A 19,383-nucleotide genomic window follows, 5' to 3' on the forward strand; every position below is an offset into this window, starting at 1 on the left:
GTGTTTACACGTGTTTGCTCCCAGTTGGTGCGACTGAGACTTTATTGTGTGTGTGTGTGTGTGTGTGTGTGTGTGTGTGTGTGTGTGTGTGTGTGTGTGTGTGTGTGTGTGTGTGTGTGTGTGTGTGTGTGTGTGTGTTTCCAGACTGTGAACCAGAGGAGCTTGAGGACTGGGCAGTGAAGGCCAGTTGTTCCTTCTGCAGTCTGCTGATCAATGTAAGTTTCATGATACAAACGGACTGCTATTTTCTGTCTTGATTTACTTCCAGCTCTCACGGAAACGCCTTCAGTTAGTTCCAGCTCTCACGGAAACGCCTTCAGTTAGTTCCAGCTCTCACGGAAACGCCTTCAGTTAGTTCCAGCTGTCACGGAGACGCCTTCAGTTAGTTCCAGCTCTCACGGAAACGCTTTCAGTTAGTTCCAGCTGTCACGGAAACACCTTCAGTTAGTTCCAGCTCTCACGGAAACGCCTTCAGTTAGTTCCAGCTCTCACGGAAACACCTTCAGTTAGTTCCAGCTCTCACGGAAACGCCTTCAGTTAGTTCCAGCTGTCACGGAGACGCCTTCAGTTAGTTCCAGCTCTCACGGAAACGCTTTCAGTTAGTTCCAGCTGTCACGGAAACGCCTTCAGTTAGTTCCAGCTCTCACGGAAACACCTTCAGTTTAGTTCCAGCTCTCACGGAAACACCTTCAGTTTAGTTCCAGCTCTCACGGAAACGCCTTCAGTTAGTTCCAGCTCTAAGGGAAACGCTTCAGTTAGTTCCAGCTCTCACGGAAACGCATTCAGTTAGTTCCAGCTGTCACGGAAACGCCTTCAGTTAGTTCCAGCTCTCACGGAAACGCCTTCAGTTAGTTCCAGCTCTCACGGAAACGCCTTCAGTTAGTTCCAGCTCTCACGGAAACGCCTTCAGTTAGTTCCAGCTCTCACGGAAACGCCTTCAGTTAGTTCCAGCTCTCACGGAAACGCCTTCAGTTAGTTCCAGCTCTCACGGAAACGCCTTCAGTTAGTTCCAGCTCTCACGGAAACGCCTTCAGTTAGTTCCAGCTCTCACGGAAACGCCTTCAGTTAGTTCCAGCTCTCACGGAAACGCCTTCAGTTAGTTCCAGCTCTCACGGAAACGCCTTCAGTTAGTTCCAGCTCTCACGGAAACGCCTTCAGTTAGTTCCAGCTCTCACGGAAACGCCTTCAGTTAGTTCCAGCTCTCACGGAAACGCCTTCAGTTAGTTCCAGCTCTCACGGAAACGCCTTCAGTTAGTTCCAGCTCTCACGGAAACGCCTTCAGTTTAGTTCCAGCTCTCACGGAAACGCCTTCAGTTAGTTCCAGCTCTCACGGAAACACCTTCAGTTTAGTTCCAGCTCTCACGGAAACGCTTCAGTTAGTTCCAGCTCTCACGGAAACGCCTTCAGTTAGTTCCAGCTCTCACGGAAACGCCTTCAGTTAGTTCCAGCTCTCAAGGTAAACGCTTCAGTTAGTTCCAGCTCTCACGGAAACGCCTTCAGTTAGTTCCAGCTCTCACGGAAACGCCTTCAGTTAGTTCCAGCTCTCACGGAAACGCCTTCAGTTAGTTCCAGCTCTCACGGAAACGCCTTCAGTTAGTTCCAGCTCTCACGGAGACGCCTTCAGTTAGTTCCAGCTCTCAGGGAAACGCTTTCAGTTAGTTCCAGCTGTCACGGAAACGCTTCAGTTTAGTTCCAGCTCTCACTGAAACACCTTTAGTTAGTTCCAGCTGTCACGGAAACGCCTTCAGTTAGTTCCAGCTCTCACGGAGACGCCTTCAGTTAGTTCCAGCTCTCACGGAAACCCCTTCAGTTAGTTCCAGCTCTCACGGAAACCCCTTCAGTTAGTTCCAGCTCTCACGGAAACGCCTTCAGTTAGTTCCAGCTCTCACGGAAACGCCTTCAGTTAGTTCCAGCTCTCACGGAAACGCCTTCAGTTAGTTCCAGCTCTCACGGAAACGCCTTCAGTTAGTTCCAGCTCTCACGGAAACGCCTTCAGTTAGTTCCAGCTCTCACGGAAACGCCTTCAGTTAGTTCCAGCTCTCACGGAAACGCCTTCAGTTAGTTCCAGCTCTCACGGAAATGCTTCAGTTAGTTCCAGCTCTCACGGAAACGCCTTCAGTTTAGTTCCAGCTCTCACGGAAACGGCTTCAGTTAGTTCCAGCTCTCACGGAAACACCTTCAGTTTAGTTCCAGCTCTCACGGAAACGCTTCAGTTAGTTCCAGCTCTCACGGAAACGCCTTCAGTTAGTTCCAGCTCTCACGGAAACGCCTTCAGTTAGTTCCAGCTCTAAGGTAAACGCTTCAGTTAGTTCCAGCTCTCACGGAAACGCCTTCAGTTAGTTCCAGCTCTCACTGAAACCCCTTCAGTTAGTTCCAGCTCTCACGGAAACGCCTTCAGTTAGTTCCAGCTCTCACGGAGACGCCTTCAGTTAGTTCCAGCTCTCAGGGAAACGCTTTCAGTTAGTTCCAGCTGTCACGGAAACGCTTCAGTTTAGTTCCAGCTCTCACTGAAACACCTTTAGTTAGTTCCAGCTGTCACGGAAACGCCTTCAGTTAGTTCCAGCTCTCACGGAGACGCCTTCAGTTAGTTCCAGCTCTCACGGAAACCCCTTCAGTTAGTTCCAGCTCTAAGGGAAACGCTTCAGTTAGTTCCAGCTCTCACGGAAACGCCTTCAGTTAGTTCCAGCTCTCACGGAAACGCATTCAGTTAGTTCCAGCTCTCACGGAAACGCCTTCAGTTAGTTCCAGCTCTCACGGAAACGCCTTCAGTTAGTTCCAGCTCTCACGGAAACGCCTTCAGTTAGTTCCAGCTCTCACGGAAACGCCTTCAGTTAGTTCCAGCTCTCACGGAAACGCCTTCAGTTAGTTCAACTATATCAAATTTACTGAGTTTCTCTGTCAGTCACTGAATGTTTGGAGCTGTTGTCATTCAGGCGACGTTGGTTGTGTTCCGCTGCTCAGGCGTTGCGTTGTCACGTCATCGACTGCGCATCACGGATTTATGACGCGTTTAGCTGATACATAAAAATTATGGATCCTGACGTTGTGAGATCTGGCAGGCGTCAGCGCCGTCCGGGCAGAGGAACGCGCCCTACGGCATTGGTGTGGTTTGTTATGTGTTTGTTGTGACGCGTTAGCGATTGTCATTGTCTCTTCCTCCTCTAACAGGACCATGTCCCGGTGGCCGCCTCCCCCCTGCCCTCCCCCTCAGACGACACGCCCTCCCAAGCCGCCTCCCTCTCAGACAGCAGCCTATCAGCTCACAGGTTCCTTCACGCCGTGTTCCATAAGAAGGGTGAGTCCCCCGTCCAACTAGAACAGAGACGACGCCTGGCATTTACACTCTTAATGCTAACAACGCTACGTAGCATCGAACGCCTGGCATTTACACTCTTAATGCTAACAACGCTACGTAGCATTTACACTCTTAATGCTTAACAACGCTACGTAGCATCGAACGCCTGGCATTTACACTCTTAATGCTTAACAACGCTACGTAGCATTTACACTCTTAATGCTAACAACGCTACGTAGCATTTACACTCTTAATGCTAACAACGCTACGTAGCATCGAACGCCTTAGCATTTACACTCTTAATGCTAACAACGCTACGTAGCATCGAACGCCTTAGCATTTACACTCTTAATGCTTAACAACGCTACGTAGCATTTACACTCTTAATGCTAACAACGCTACGTAGCATTTACACTCTTAATGCTTAACAACGCTACGTAGCATCAAACGCCTGGCCTTTACACTCTTAATGCTAACAACGCTACGTAGCATTTACACTCTTAATGCTAACAACGCTACGTAGCATCGAACGCCTGGCCTTTACACTCTTAATGCTTAACAACGCTACGTAGCATCGAACGCCTGGCATTTACACTCTTAATGCTAACAACGCTACGTAGCATCGAACGCCTGGCATTTACACTCTTAATGCTTAACAACGCTACGTAGCATCGAACGCCTGGCCTTTACACTCTTAATGCTTAACAACGCTACGTAGCATCGAACGCCTGGCATTTACACTCTTAATGCTAAACAACGCTACGTAGCATCGAACGCCTGGCATTTACACTCTTAAATGCTTAACAACGCTACGTAGCATCGAACGCCTGGCATTTACACTCTTAAATGCTTAACAACGCTACGTAGCATCGAACGCCTGGCATTTACACTCTTAAATGCTAAACAACGCTAACGTAGCATCGTTAGCTACCCGGTTTTATACACGCTAGAGAAATGTACGTAGACGGTGATTGATTGATTGTCTGTCCGCGCCAGAGCTGGCGTCCGGCGAGGACCCCGACGTCCCTCTGGTAGCCCAGGAACTGATGAGGAGGATGGTCCGGCAGTTTGCTGCGGAGTACGCCTCCAAGACGCGCCTCACCACCTCGACCGACACGGGCTCCCGGCGTCCGGACCTCGACACGCCTCTAGACCTCACTGTGACGCGGAACCAGGAGGAGGAACCCACACCAGGTAGGGAACCCGACAGGACTTAGAACCAATACCGGGTAGAGAACCCGACAGGACTTAGAACCAATACCGGGTAGAGAACCCGACAGGACTTAGAACCAATACCGGGTAGAGAACCCGACAGGACTTAGAACCAATACCAGGTAGAGAACCCGACAGGACTTAGAACCAATACCGGGTAGAGAACCCGACAGGACTTAGAACCAATACCAGGTAGGGAACCCGACAGGACTTAGAACCAATACCGGGTAGGGAACCCGACAGGACTTAGAACCACAGCAGGTAGAGAACCCGACAGGACTTAGAACCAATACCAGATAGAGAACCCGACAGGACTTAGAACCAATACCAGATAGAGAACCCGACAGGACTTAGAACCACAGCATATAGAGAACCCGACAGGACTTAGAACCAATACCAGATAGAGAACCCGACAGGACTTAGAACCAATACCGGGTAGGGAACCCGACAGGACTTAGAACCACAGCAGATAGAGAACCCGACAGGACTTAGAACCAATACCAGATAGAGAACCCGACAGGACTTAGAACCAATACCGGGTAGAGAACCCGACAGGACTTAGAACCAATACCGGGTAGAGAACCCGACAGGACTTAGAACCAATACCGGGTAGGGAACCCGACAGGACTTAGAACCAATACCGGGTAGGGAACCCGACAGGACTTAGAACCACAGCAGGTAGAGAACCCGACAGGACTTAGAACCAATACCGGATAGAGAACCCGACAGGACTTAGAACCACAGCAGGTAGAGAACCCGACAGGACTTAGAACCAATACCAGATAGAGAACCCGACAGGACTTAGAACCAATACCGGGTAGAGAACCCGACAGGACTTAGAACCAATACCGGGTAGGGAACCCGACAGGACTTAGAACCAATACCGGGTAGAGAACCCGACAGGACTTCGAACCAATACCGGGTAGGGAACCCGACAGGACTTGGAACCAATACCGGGTAGGGAACCCGACAGGACTTAGAACCACAGCAGGTAGAGAACCCGACAGGACTTAGAACCAATACCGGATAGAGAACCCGACAGGACTTAGAACCACACCGCAGGTAGAGAACCCGACAGGACTTAGAACCAATACCGGGTAGAGAACCCGACAGGACTTAGAACCACAGCAGATAGAGAACCCGACAGGACTTAGAACCACAGCAGATAGAGAACCCGACAGGACTTAGAACCAATACCAGATAGAGAACCCGACAGGACTTAGAACCAATACCGGGTAGAGAACCCGACAGGACTTAGAACCAATACCAGATAGAGAACCCGACAGGACTTAGAACCAATACCGGGTAGAGAACCCGACAGGACTTAGAACCAATACCGGGTAGAGAACCCGACAGGACTTAGAACCCACACATTTCTAACTTGTCTGACCACTGACTAGTTGTCTGACTAGTTGTCTGGCCTCTGACTAGTTGTCTGACCTCTGACTAGTTGTCTGACCCTGACTAGTTGTCTGACCTCTGACTAGTTGTCTGACCACTGACTAGTTGTCTGACTAGTTGTCTGACCACTGACTAGTTGTGTGACTAGTTGTCTGACCTCTGACTAGTTGTCTGACCTCTGACTAGTTGTCTGACCTCTGACTAGTTGTCTGACTAGTTGTCTGACCTCTGACTAGTTGTCTGACCTCTGACTAGTTGTCTGGCTAGTTGTCTGACCTCTGACTACTGGTTGTCTGACCTCTGACTAGTTGTCTGACTAGTTGTCTGACCTCTGACTAGTTGTCTGACTAGTTGTCTGACCTCTGACTAGTTGTCTGACCTCTGACTAGTTGACTGACTAGTTGTCTGACCTCTGACTAGTTGTCTGACCTCTGACTAGTTGTCTGACCACTGACTAGTTGTCTGACTAGTTGTCTGACCACTGACCAGTTGTCTGACTAGTTGTCTGACCTCTGACTAGTTGTCTGACCTCTGACTAGTTGTCTGGCTAGGTTTCTGACCTCTGACTAGTTGTCTGGCTAGTTGTCTGACCTCTGACTAGTTGACTGACTAGTTGTCTGACCTCTGACTAGTTGACTGACTAGTTGTCTGACCTCTGACTAGTTGACTGACCTCTGACTAGTTGACTGACTAGTTGTCTGACCTCTGACTAGTTGTCTGACTAGTTTTCTGATCTCTGACTAGTTGTCTGACCTCTGACTAGTTGACTGACTAGTTGTCTGACCTCTGACTAGTTGACCTCTGACTAGTTGTCTGACCACTGACTAGTTGTCTGACTAGTTGTCTGACCACTGACTAGTTGTCTGACTAGTTGTCTGGCTAGTTGTCTGGCCTCTGGCTAGGTGTCTGTCCTCTGACTAGTTGTCTGGCTAGTTGTCTGAGCTCTGACTAGTTGTCTGACCTCTGACTAGTTGTCTGACCTCTGACTAGTTGTCTGGCTAGTTGTCTGGCCTCTGTCTGACTAGTTGTCTGACCTCTGACTAGTTGTCTGACCTCTGACTAGTTGTCTGACCTCTGACTAGTTGACTGACTAGTTGTCTGACCTCTGACTAGTTGTCTGACTAGTTGTCTGATCTCTGACTAGTTGTCTGACCTCTGACTAGTTGACTGACTAGTTGTCTGACCTCTGACTAGTTGTCTGACCACTGACTAGTTGTCTGACTAGTTGTCTGACCACTGACCAGTTGTCTGACTAGTTGTCTGGCCTCTGACTAGTTGTCTGACCTCTGACTAGTTGTCTGACCTCTGACTAGTTGTCTGGCTAGGTTTCTGACCTCTGACTAGTTGACTGACTAGTTGTCTGACCTCTGACTAGTTGTCTGACTAGTTGTCTGATCTCTGACTAGTTGTCTGACCTCTGACTAGTTGACTGACTAGTTGTCTGACCTCTGACTAGTTGTCTGACCACTGACTAGTTGTCTGACTAGTTGTCTGACCACTGACTAGTTGTCTGACTAGTTGTCTGACCTCTGACTAGTTGTCTGACCTCTGACTAGTTGTCTGGCTAGTTGTCTGGCCTCTGACTAGTTGTCTGGCTAGTTGTCTGACCTCTGACTAGTTGTCTGACCTCTGACTAGTTGTCTGGCTAGTTGTCTGACCTCTGTCTGACTAGTTGTCTGACCTCTGACTAGTTGACTGACTAGTTGTCTGACCTCTGACTAGTTGTCTGACTAGTTGTCTGATCTCTGACTAGTTGTCTGACCTCTGACTAGTTGTCTGACCACTGACTAGTTGTCTGACTAGTTGTCTGACCACTGACTAGTTGTCTGACTAGTTGTCTGACCTCTGACTAGTTGTCTGACCTCTGACTAGTTGTCTGGCTAGTTGTCTGACCTCTGACTAGTTGTCTGACCTCTGACTAGTTGTCTGGCTAGTTGTCTGACCTCTGTCTGACTAGTTGTCTGACCTCTGACTAGTTGACTGACTAGTTGTCTGACCTCTGACTAGTTGTCTGACCACTGACTAGTTGACTGACTAGTTGTCTGACCTCTGACTAGTTGTCTGACAAGTTGTCTGATCTCTGACTAGTTGACTGACTAGTTGTCTGACCTCTGACTAGTTGTCTGACTAGTTGTCTGACCACTGACTAGTTGTCTGACTAGTTGTCTGATCTCTGACTAGTTGTCTGACCTCTGACTAGTTGACTGACTAGTTGTCTGACCTCTGACTAGTTGTCTGACCTCTGACTAGTTGTCTGACCACTGACTAGTTGATTGACTAGTTGTCTGACCTCTGACTAGTTGTCTGACCTCTGACTAGTTGTCTGGCTAGTTGTCTGGCCTCTGACTAGTTGTCTGGCTAGGTGTCTGACCTCTGACTAGTTGTCTGGCTAGTTGTCTGACCTCTGACTAGTTGTCTGACCTCTGACTAGTTGTCTGGCTTGTTGTCTGACCTCTGACTAGTTGACTGACTAGTTGTCTGACCTCTGACTAGTTGTCTGACCTCTGACTAGTTGACTGACTAGTTGTCTGACCTCTGACTAGTTGTCTGACTAGTTGTCTGACCTCTGACTAGTTGTCTGACCTCTGACTAGTTGACTGACTAGTTGTCTGACCTCTGACTAGTTGTCTGACTAGTTGTCTGACCACTGACTAGTTGTCTGACCTCTGACTAGTTGTGTGATTCCTCCTCCCGTAGCTGACACTGTGCTCGACCTCTCCAAGCGGAACTCTGCCAGCTCGGCCTCCACATCACCCACCAATCACAAAGCCTCAGGGTGAGTGTCTCTCCTCTCATTGGTCCATACTCCACATCGCCCACCAATCACAAAGCCTCAGGGTGAGTGTCTCTCCTCTCATTGGTCCATACTCCACATCGCCCACCAATCACAAAGCCTCAGGGTGAGTGTCTCTCCTCTCATTGGTCCATACTCCACATCACCCACCAATCACAAAGCCTCAGGGTGAGTGTCTCTCCTCTCATTGGTCCATACTTCACATCACCCACCAATCACAAAGCCTCAGGGTGAGTGTCTCTCCTCTCATTGGTCCATACTTCACATCACCCACCAATCACAAAGCCTCAGGGTGAGGTGTCTCTCCTCTCATTGGTCCATACTTCACATCACCCACCAATCACAAAGCCTCAGGGTGAGGTGTCTCTCCTCTCATTGGTCCATACTCCACATCACCCACCAATCACAAGCCTCAGGGTGAGTGTCTCTCCTCTCATTGGTCCGTACTTTACATCACCCACCAATCACAAAGCCTCAGGGTGAGGTGTCTCTCCTCTCATTGGTCCATACTCCACATCACCCACCAATCAGAAAGCCTTAGGGTGAGGTGTTTCTCCTCTCATTGGTCCAAACTAGCACGCTACTTAGTATGCATAGCCAATAGAGTAGTGGGGACAGTGTTAGGTGGTCTGTATCAGTAGTCTGTCTAGGGGTGGGTGTAGTGGGGACAGTGTTAGGTGGTCTGTATCAGTAGTCTGTCTAGGGGTGGGTGTAGTGGGGACAGTGTTAGGTGGTCTGTATCAGTAGTCTGTCTAGGGGTGGGTGTAGTGGGGACAGTGTTAGGTGGTCTGTATCAGTAGTCTGTCTAGGGGTGGGTGTAGTGGGGACAGTGTTAGGTGGTCTGTATCAGTAGTCTGTCTAGGGGTGGGTGTAGTGGGGACAGTGTTAGGTGGTCTGTATCAGTAGTCTGTCTAGGGGTGGGTGTAGTGGGGACAGTGTTAGGTGGTCTGTATCAGTAGTCTGTCTAGGGGTGGGTGTAGTGGGGACAGTGTTAGGTGGTCTGTATCAGTAGTCTGTCTAGGGGTGGGTGTAGTGGGGACAGTGTTAGGTGGTCTGTATCAGTAGTCTGTCTAGGGGTGGGTGTAGTGGGGACAGTGTTAGGTGGTCTGTATCAGTAGTCTGTCTAGGGGTGGGTGTAGTGGGGACAGTGTTAGGTGGTCTGTATCAGTAGTCTGTCTAGGGGTGGGTGTAGTGGGGACAGTGTTAGGTGGTCTGTATCAGTAGTCTGTCTAGGGGTGGGTGTAGTGGGGACAGTGTTAGGTGGTCTGTATCAGTAGTCTGTCTAGGGGTGGGTGTAGTGGGGACAGTGTTAGGTGGTCTGTATCAGTAGTCTGTCTAGGGGTGGGTGTAGTGGGGACAGTGTTAGGTGGTCTGTATCAGTAGTCTGTCTAGGGGTGGGTGTAGTGGGGACAGTGTTAGGTGGTCTGTATCAGTAGTCTGTCTAGGGGTGGGGTGGGCTGTGGGGGCTGTGCTGGTGGGCGGTGGGCGGTCGTCTGTGCGTCGGGGTGGGTGTGTGGGCGTGTTCGGTGGTCTGTCTCGTGTCTGTCTGGGGTGGGTGTGTGGGGCGTGCTGGTGGTCTGTCTCGGTTGTCGGGGGGGGTGTGGGCTGGGGGCTGGCTGTCGGTGGGGGGGCGTGTTGGTGGTCTGCTCGTGTCTGTCTGGGGTGGGTGTGTGGGGCCCGTGTTGGTGGTCTGTCTCGGCTGTGCTGGGGTGGCTGGCTGGGTGGGGTGGCTGGCTGGTGGCTGGGTGGGTGGCTGGCTGGCTGGGCTGGTGGCTGGCTGCTGGCTGGCTGGCTGGCTGGGCTGGGTGGCTGGCTGGCTGGCTGGCTGGCTGGCTGCGGTGGGTGGCTGGCTGGCTGGCTGGCTGGCTGGCTGTGTGTCCCTGTGTGTTGTTGCTATGTGAAGGGGTTCAGTCTTTTATCACTTGAGTGGTAACGTCACGGCAACGTCACGGTAACAACAGCGGTGGGGGGGGGGGGGGGGGGGGTCTGTAACCTCAGCTATTCAGACTGACACGCAGAAACAAGTGGAACTAGTTACTGTGGGGGTGAGAGAGACAGAGTAACTTTTAATAATAATAATAAGACTGCATTGTTCCTGTTTCTAATAACGTTGTCGATCCTTTAACCAAAACACTGGACAGTGATCAACTGCACTGCAAACCTCTCTTCATATGACAAGACGCACAGAGATGATGTCACTCCCTCTCTTCACATGACAAGACGCACAGAGACGATGTCACTCCCTCTCTTCATATGACAAGACGCACAGAGACGATGTCACTCCCTCTCTTCATATGACAAGACGCACAGAGATGATGTCACTCCCTCGCTTCATATGACAAGACGCACAGAGATGATGTCACTCCCTCTCTTCATATGACAAGACGCACAGAGACGATGTCACTCCCTTTCTTCATATGACAAGACGCACAGAGAGATGTCACTCCCTCTCTTCATATGACAAGACGCACAGAGACGATGTCACTCCCTCTCTTCATATGACAAGACGCACAGAGACGATGTCACTCCCTTTCTTCATATGACAAGACGCACAGAGACGATGTCACTCCCTCTCTTCATATGACAAGACGCACAGAGATGATGTCACTCCCTCTCTTCATATGACAAGACGCACAGAGATGATGTCACTCCCTTTCTTCATATGACAAGACGCACAGAGACGATGTCACTCCCTCTCTTCATATGACAAGACGCACAGAGACGATGTCACTCCCTTCTCTTCATATGACAAGACGCACAGAGACGATGTCACTCCCTCTCTTCATATGACAAGACGCACAGAGACGATGTCACTCCCTCTCTTCACATGACAAGACGCACAGAGATGACGTCACTCCCTTTCTTCATAGGACAGACGCACAGAGATGATGTCACAGATGACGTCAGCTCATGACAGACAGTGGCAGTGATGTTACCAACACGACATAAAGGAATCGCTCCTCCCCTCCCCTCCCCTTGCCTCCCCTCGCCTCCCTCACCCCTTCCCTGATCCTGACGGTGGTGTTCGGTCCTCCCCCCACTAGGAGGCAGCAGCGTTGTGGAGCAGCCAGGGCCGGGTCGTACCAGACCGAGGAACACCATGCCCAGAGGTCCAGCGAGCTGTCTGAGGGGCTGCTGTCCAAGGCTCTGAGAGACGTGAGGTCCGGTCGTCTTCAGGAGAACAGAGCTGCTCTTCTCTACGGGATTCCTCCCCCTGGAATCCTGCGCTCACAGCTAGAGGCCCCGGGCCCCATACAGCGGGAGGATGTGACCTCACGGGATGTGACGTCGTCGGCGCGCGGCGAGGAGGTGCGGCTGGTTTTGCAGAGGGTGGCGGCCTGGGCGGAGCTGGGAGCGAGGGAGGAGAACGGAGAGATGTTCTTCCTTCCCTCCTCTGTCCTGCAGAGGGCTTTGTCTCGGTCTTTACCTCCCCCGGCTCAGAGAGGATCTCTACCTCCGTATCCCCCAGGTCAAATCGCGCTCCAGACCAGTTCTTCCTCTCCCTGAACCTTGTAGCCTGGCTGAGGCCCTTGCACTACCACCATAACACCACCACCACCACTAATATTGCTGCTACCTCTTCCTCTCCGCTGAGACTCCACCGCGCCCTCCTGCCTTCCCTCGACCTGCCTGACCTTTCACACCGCTGCCCCGCCCACCACCGCTGCTCCTCATTGGACGATCCTGAGGAAAGGGGCGGAGCGTAGCGGGGAGAACAAGCAATCCAGGAAGAAGCGCGGGCGCTACCGGCGGTACGACCACGACCTGCTAGAGGAGGCTATCACCATGGTGATGGGGGGGCGGGATGAGCGTTTCCAAGGCCCAGGTGGTTTATGGGATACCTCACAGCACGCCGGAGTACAAGGTCAAAGAGCGCAACGGAAACCTCAAGATACCGCCCAAGAAGAGGAGGCCCGTCATCGTCACGACGACGACCACGCGGGCAACCGCTGGGCTCTGCCGGTTCCACCGACCTCGGGGAGGGTTCTAGACTACAGAACGTTAGAGTCTAGAACCGACAACACTTGACCTCCTCTCAACCTCGACCTCCTGCAGAACAGGAGGATGTTTTGTAGATCTTGGTCCGACACAGCTTTCATAAATACTTGGTGCGCTTGGTTTTGGTTTCGCTTGACATGCGGAGTTTGTAGATTTCTGGACTTCTGATCCATTTGTTTCCTAATTGAGGTAAATCAAGCACACCTCCAGGTATTTGACCCCAGGTTTGATGTTAATCACAAGCCAGTCCATGCAGACCAGGTTATATTACCCAGAATTATTGTTGACTATAAAACAAGAACGGCATTCTTCGCTACACGCCAGGTGTTATTTTTAAATCCAATCTCTTCGGGTCAGCTGGTTGTCATGTCTACCTGGTAGTTCATTTGTCACTGATTGGGCCAGAGAGTCCACTGTACTGGACCTAGTCATAGGGCAGGTATCTCCTAGTCTGGGTTGTCTGGGAAACGGCCCATGGTGGACGATCAGCGTCCGCGGTACTGCTGACCTCTCGGTCTAGGGTTCAATAGCCTTGATATAAATGATGTGACTACCAGGGTTAGATGTGACCACCAGGGTTAGATGTGACCACCAGGGTTAGATGTGACCACCAGGGTTAGATGTGACTACCAGGGTTAGATGTGACCACCAGGGTTAGATGTGACCACCAGGGTTAGATGTGACCACCAGGGTTAGATGTGACTACCAGGGTTAGGGTTAGATGTGACTACCAGGGTTAGATGTGACCACCAGGGTTAGGGTTAGATGTGACCACCAGGGTTAGATGTGACCACCAGGGTTAGGGTTAGATGTGACTACCAGGGTTAGGGTTAGATGTGACTACCAGGGTTAGATGTGACCACCAGGGTTAGATGTGACTACCAGGGTTAGATGTGACTACCAGGGTTAGATGTGACCACCAGGGTTAGATGTGACCACCAGGGTTAGATGTGACTACCAGGGTTAGGGTTAGATGTGACTACCAGGGTTAGATGTGACCACCAGGGTTAGGGTTAGATGTGACTACCAGGGTTAGATGTGACTACCAGGGTTAGGGTTAGATGTGACTACCAGGGTTAGGGTTAGATGTGACTACCAGGGTTAGATGTGACTACCAGGGTTAGATGTGACTACCAGGGTTAGGGTTAGATGTGACTACCAGGGTTAGATGTGACTACCAGGGTTAGATGTGACCACCAGGGTTAGATGTGACCACCAGGGTTAGATGTGACCACCAGGGTTAGGGTTAGATGTGACTACCAGGGTTAGATGTGACCACCAGGGTTAGGTTAGATGTGACTACCAGGGTTAGATGTGACCACCAGGGTTAGATGTGACTACCAGGGTTAGATGTGACCACCAGGGTTGGGGTTAGATGTGACTACCAGGGTTAGATGTGACCACCGATGTGACTACCAGGGTTAGGGTTAGATGTGACTACCAGGGTTAGATGTGACCACCAGGGTTAGATGTGACTACCAGGGTTAGATGTGACTACCAGGGTTAGATGTGACCACCAGGGTTAGATGTGACCACCAGGGTTGGGTTAGATGTGACTACCAGGGTTAGATGTGACCACCAGGGTTAGGGTTAGATGTGACCACCAGGGTTAGATGTGACCACCAGGGTTAGGGTTAGATGTGACTACCAGGGTTAGATGTGACTACCAGGGTTAGATGTGACTACCAGGGTTAGGGTTAGATGTGACTACCAGGGTTAGATGTGACTACCAGGGTTAGGGTTAGATGTGACTACCAGGGTTAGATGTGACTACCAGGGTTAGATGTGACTACCAGGGTTAGATGTGACTACCAGGGTTAGATGTGACTACCAGGGTTAGATGTGACTACCAGGGTTAGATGTGACACCAGGGTTAGGGTTAGATATGACCACCAGGGTTAGGGTTAGATGTGACTACCAGGGTTAGATGTGACTACCAGGGTTAGGGTTAGATGTGACTACCAGGGTTAGATGTGACCACCAGGGTTAGATGTGACTACCAGGGTTAGATGTGACTACCAGGGTTAGATGTGACCACCAGGGTTAGGGTTAGATGTGACTACCAGGGTTAGATGTGACCACCAGGGTTAGGGTTAGATGTGACCACCAGGGTTAGATGTGACCACCAGGGTTAGATGTGACCACCAGGGTTAGGGTTAGATGTGACCACCAGGGTTAGGGTTAGATGTGACTACCAGGGTTAGATGTGACCACCAGGGTTAGATGTGACTACCAGGGTTAGATGTGACTACCAGGGTTAGATGTGACCACCAGGGTTAGATGTGACCACCAGGGTTAGATGTGACTACCAGGGTTAGATGTGACTACCAGGGTTAGGGTTAGATGTGACTACCAGGGTTAGGGTTAGATGTGACTACCAGGGTTAGATGTGACTACCAGGGTTAGATGTGCACAGGGTTAGATGTGACACCAGGGTTAGGGTTAGATTGACCACCAGGGTTAGGGTTAGATGTGACTACCAGGGTTAGATGTGACTACCAGGGTTAGGGTTAGATGTGACTACCAGGGTTAGATGTGACTACCAGGGTTAGATGTGACTACCAGGGTTAGTGTGACACCAGGGTTAGATGTGACTACCAGGGTTAGATGTGACCACCAGGGTTAGATGTGACTACCAGGGTTAGATGTGACCACCAGGGTTAGATGTGACTACCAGGGTTAGGGTTAGATGTGACTACCAGGGTTAGATGTGACCACCAGGGTTAGGTTTAGATGTGACCACCAGGGTTAGATGTGACCACCAGGGTTAGATGTGACCACCAGGGTTAGATGTGACTACCAGGGTTAGATGTGACTACCAGGGTTAGGGTTAGATGTGACTACCAGGGTTAGGGTTAGATGTGACTACCAGGGTTAGATGTGACTACCAGGGTTAGATGTGACTACCAGGGTTAGATGTGACTACCAGGGTTAGATGTGACCACCAGGGTTAGATGTGACTACCAGGGTTAGATGTGACTACCAGGGTTAGGGTTAGATGTGACTACCAGGGTTAGATGTGACCACCAGGGTTAGATGTGACCACCAGGGTTAGATGTGACTACCAGGGTTAGATGTGACTACCAGGGTTAGGGTTAGATGTGACTACCAGGGTTAGGGTTAGATGTGACTACCAGGGTTAGATGTGACTACCAGGGTTAGATGTGACTACCAGGGTTAGATGTGACTACCAGGGTTAGATGTGACACCAGGGTTAGGGTTAGATATGACCACCAGGGTTAGGGTTAGATGTGACTACCAGGGTTAGATGTGACTACCAGGGTTAGATGTGACTACCAGGGTTAGATGTGACTACCAGGGTTAGATGTGACCACCAGGGTTAGGGTTAGATGTGACTACCAGGGTTAGGGTTAGATGTGACTACCAGGGTTAGATGTGACCACCAGGGTTAGATGTGACTACCAGGGTTAGATGTGACCACCAGGGTTAGATGTGACTACCAGGGTTAGATGTGACCACCAGGGTTAGATGTGACTACCAGGGTTAGATGTGACTACCAGGGTTAGATGTGACTACCAGGGTTAGATGTGACTACCAGGGTTAGATGTGACCACCAGGGTTAGGGTTAGATGTGACTACCAGGGTTAGATGTGGCTACCAGGGTTAGGGTTAGATGTGACTACCAGGGTTAGGGTTAGATGTGACTACCAGGGTTAGATGTGACTACCAGGGTTAGATGTGACCACCAGGGTTAGGGTTAGATGTGACCACCAGGGTTAGATGTGACCACCAGGGTTAGGGTTAGATGTGACTACCAGGGTTAGATATGACCACCAGGGTTAGGGTTAGATGTGACCACCAGGGTTAGATGTGACTACCAGGGTTAGGGTTAGATGTGACTACCAGGGTTAGATGTGACTACCAGGGTTAGATGTGACTACCAGGGTTAGATGTGACCACCAGGGTTAGATGTGACCACCAGGGTTAGATGTGACCACCAGGGTTAGATGTGACTACCAGGGTTAGATGTGACCACCAGGGTTAGATGTGACTACCAGGGTTAGATGTGACCACCAGGGTTAGATGTGACTACCAGGGTTAGATGTGACTACCAGGGTTAGATGTGACCACCAGGGTTAGATGTGACACCAGGGTTAGATGTGACCACCAGGGTTAGGGTTAGATGTGACCACCAGGGTTAGATGTGACACCAGGGTTAGATGTGACCACCAGGGTTAGGGTTAGATGTGACCACCAGGGTTAGATGTGACTACCAGGGTTAGATGTGACCACCAGGGTTAGATGTGACCACCAGGGTTAGATGTGACCACCAGGGTTAGATGTGACTACCAGGGTTAGATGTGACCACCAGGGTTAGATGTGACCACCAGGGTTAGATGTGACCACCAGGGTTAGATGTGACTACCAGGGTTAGGGTTAGATGTGACTACCAGGGTTAGATGTGACCACCAGGGTTAGGGTTAGATGTGACTACCAGGGTTAGATGTGACTACCAGGGTTAGATGTGACCACCAGGGTTAGATGTGACCACCAGGGTTAGATGTGACTACCAGGGTTAGATGTGACCACCAGGGTTAGGGTTAGATGTGACTACCAGGGTTAGATGTGACCACCAGGGTTAGATGTGACTACCAGGGTTAGATGTGACTACCAGGGTTAGATGTGACCACCAGGGTTAGATGTGACTACCAGGGTTAGATGTGACACCAGGGTTAGGGTTATGTGACACCAGGGTTAGATGTGACCACCAGGGTTAGGGTTAGATGTGACTACCAGGGTTAGATGTGACTACCAGGGTTAGGGTTAGATGTGACTACCAGGGTTAGATGTGACTACCGGGAGGGTTAGATGTGACTACCAGGGTTAGATGTGACTACCAGGGTTAGATGTGACTACCAGGGTTAGATGTGACTACCAGGGTTAGATGTGACACCAGGGTTAGGGTTAGATATGACCACCAGGGTTAGGGTTAGATGTGACTACCAGGGTTAGATGTGACTACCAGGGTTAGGGTTAGATGTGACTACCAGGGTTAGATGTGACACCAGGGTTAGATGTGACTACCAGGGGGGTTAGATGTGACTACCAGGTTTAGATGTGACTACCAGGGTTAGATGTGACTACCAGGGTTAGATGTGACTACCAGGGTTAGATGTGACCACCAGGGTTAGGGTTAGATGTAACTACCAGGGTTAGGGTTAGATGTAACTAACAGGGTTAGATGTGACCACCAGGGTTAGATGTGACTACCAGGGTTAGATGTGACCACCAGGGTTAGATGTGACCACCAGGGTTAGATGTGACCACCAGGGTTAGATGTGACTACCAGGGTTAGGGTTAGATGTGACTACCAGGGTTAGATGTGACCACCAGGGTTAGATGTGACTACCAGGGTTAGATGTGACCACCAGGGTTAGGGTTAGATGTGACTACCAGGGTTAGATGTGACTACCAGGGTTAGATGTGACCACCAGGGTTAGATGTGACCACCAGGGTTAGATGTGACCACCAGGGTTAGGGTTAGATGTGACTACCAGGGTTAGATGTGACCACCAGGGTTAGATGTGACCACCAGGGTTAGATGTGACCACCAGGGTTAGATGTGACTACCAGGGTTAGATGTGACCACCAGGGTTAGATGTGACCACCAGGGTTAGATGTGACTACCAGGGTTAGATGTGACCACCAGGGTTAGATGTGACCACCAGGGTTAGATGTGACCACCAGGGTTAGATGTGACTACCAGGGTTAGGGTTAGATGTGACTACCAGGGTTAGATGTGACCACCAGGGTTAGGTTTAGATGTGACCACCAGGGTTAGATGTGACCACCAGGGTTAGGGTTAGATGTGACTACCAGGGTTAGGGTTAGATGTGACTACCAGGGTTAGATGTGACTACCAGGGTTAGATGTGACTACCAGGGTTAGGGTTAGATGTGACTACCAGGGTTAGATGTGACTACCAGGGTTAGATGTGACTACCAGGGTTAGATGTGACTACCAGGGTTAGATGTGACACCAGGGTTAGGGTTAGATATGACCACCAGGGTTAGGGTTAGATGTGACTACCAGGGTTAGATGTGACTACCAGGGTTAGGGTTAGATGTGACTACCAGGGTTAAGGGTTAGATGTGACTACCAGGGTTAGATGTGACCACCAGGGTTAGATGTGACTACCAGGGTTAGATGTGACCACCAGGGTTAGATGTGACCACCAGGGTTAGATGTGACCACCAGGGTTAGATGTGACCACCAGGGTTAGGGTTAGATGTGACCACCAGGGTTAGGGTTTGATGTGACCACCAGGGTTTGATGTGACCACCAAGGTTAGATGTGACCACCAGGGTTAGGGTTAGATGTGACTACCAGGGTTATGTTTAGATGTGACCACCAGGGTTAGGGTTAGATGTGACCACCAGGGTTAGGGTTAGATGTGACCACCAGGGTTAGGGTTAGATGTGACCACCAGGGTTAGATGTGACCACCAGGGTTAGGGTTAGATGTGACCACCAGGGTTAGATGTGACCACCAGGGTTAGGGTTAGATGTGACCACCAGGGTTAGGGTTAGATGTGACCACCAGGGTTAGGGTTAGATGTGACCACCAGGGTTAGGGTTAGATGTGACCACCAGGGTTAGGGTTAGATGTGACCACCAGGGTTAGATGTGACCACCAGGGTTAGATGTGACCACCAGGGTTA

The 19,383-nt window shown here is 50.5% G+C and overlaps 1 protein-coding gene across 1 annotated transcript in view; it reads left to right on the top strand.

The window, feature by feature from the left end:
- Positions 1 to 19,383, top strand: part of LOC106594557 (uncharacterized) — a 70,645-nt gene that overhangs the window by 11,321 nt on the left and 39,941 nt on the right. The window contains exons 3-6 of the mRNA XM_082974020.1: positions 145 to 215; positions 3,169 to 3,295; positions 4,292 to 4,489; positions 8,606 to 8,684. Coding sequence (XP_082830146.1) covers positions 145 to 215; positions 3,169 to 3,295; positions 4,292 to 4,489; positions 8,606 to 8,684 — 475 coding nt within the window. The remainder of the gene's footprint in view (positions 1 to 144; positions 216 to 3,168; positions 3,296 to 4,291; positions 4,490 to 8,605; positions 8,685 to 19,383) is intronic.

This window comes from Salmo salar, chromosome 04, assembly GCF_965601325.2.
Source record: "Salmo salar chromosome 04, fSalSal1, whole genome shotgun sequence".
Lineage (NCBI taxonomy): Eukaryota > Metazoa > Chordata > Actinopteri > Salmoniformes > Salmonidae > Salmo > Salmo salar.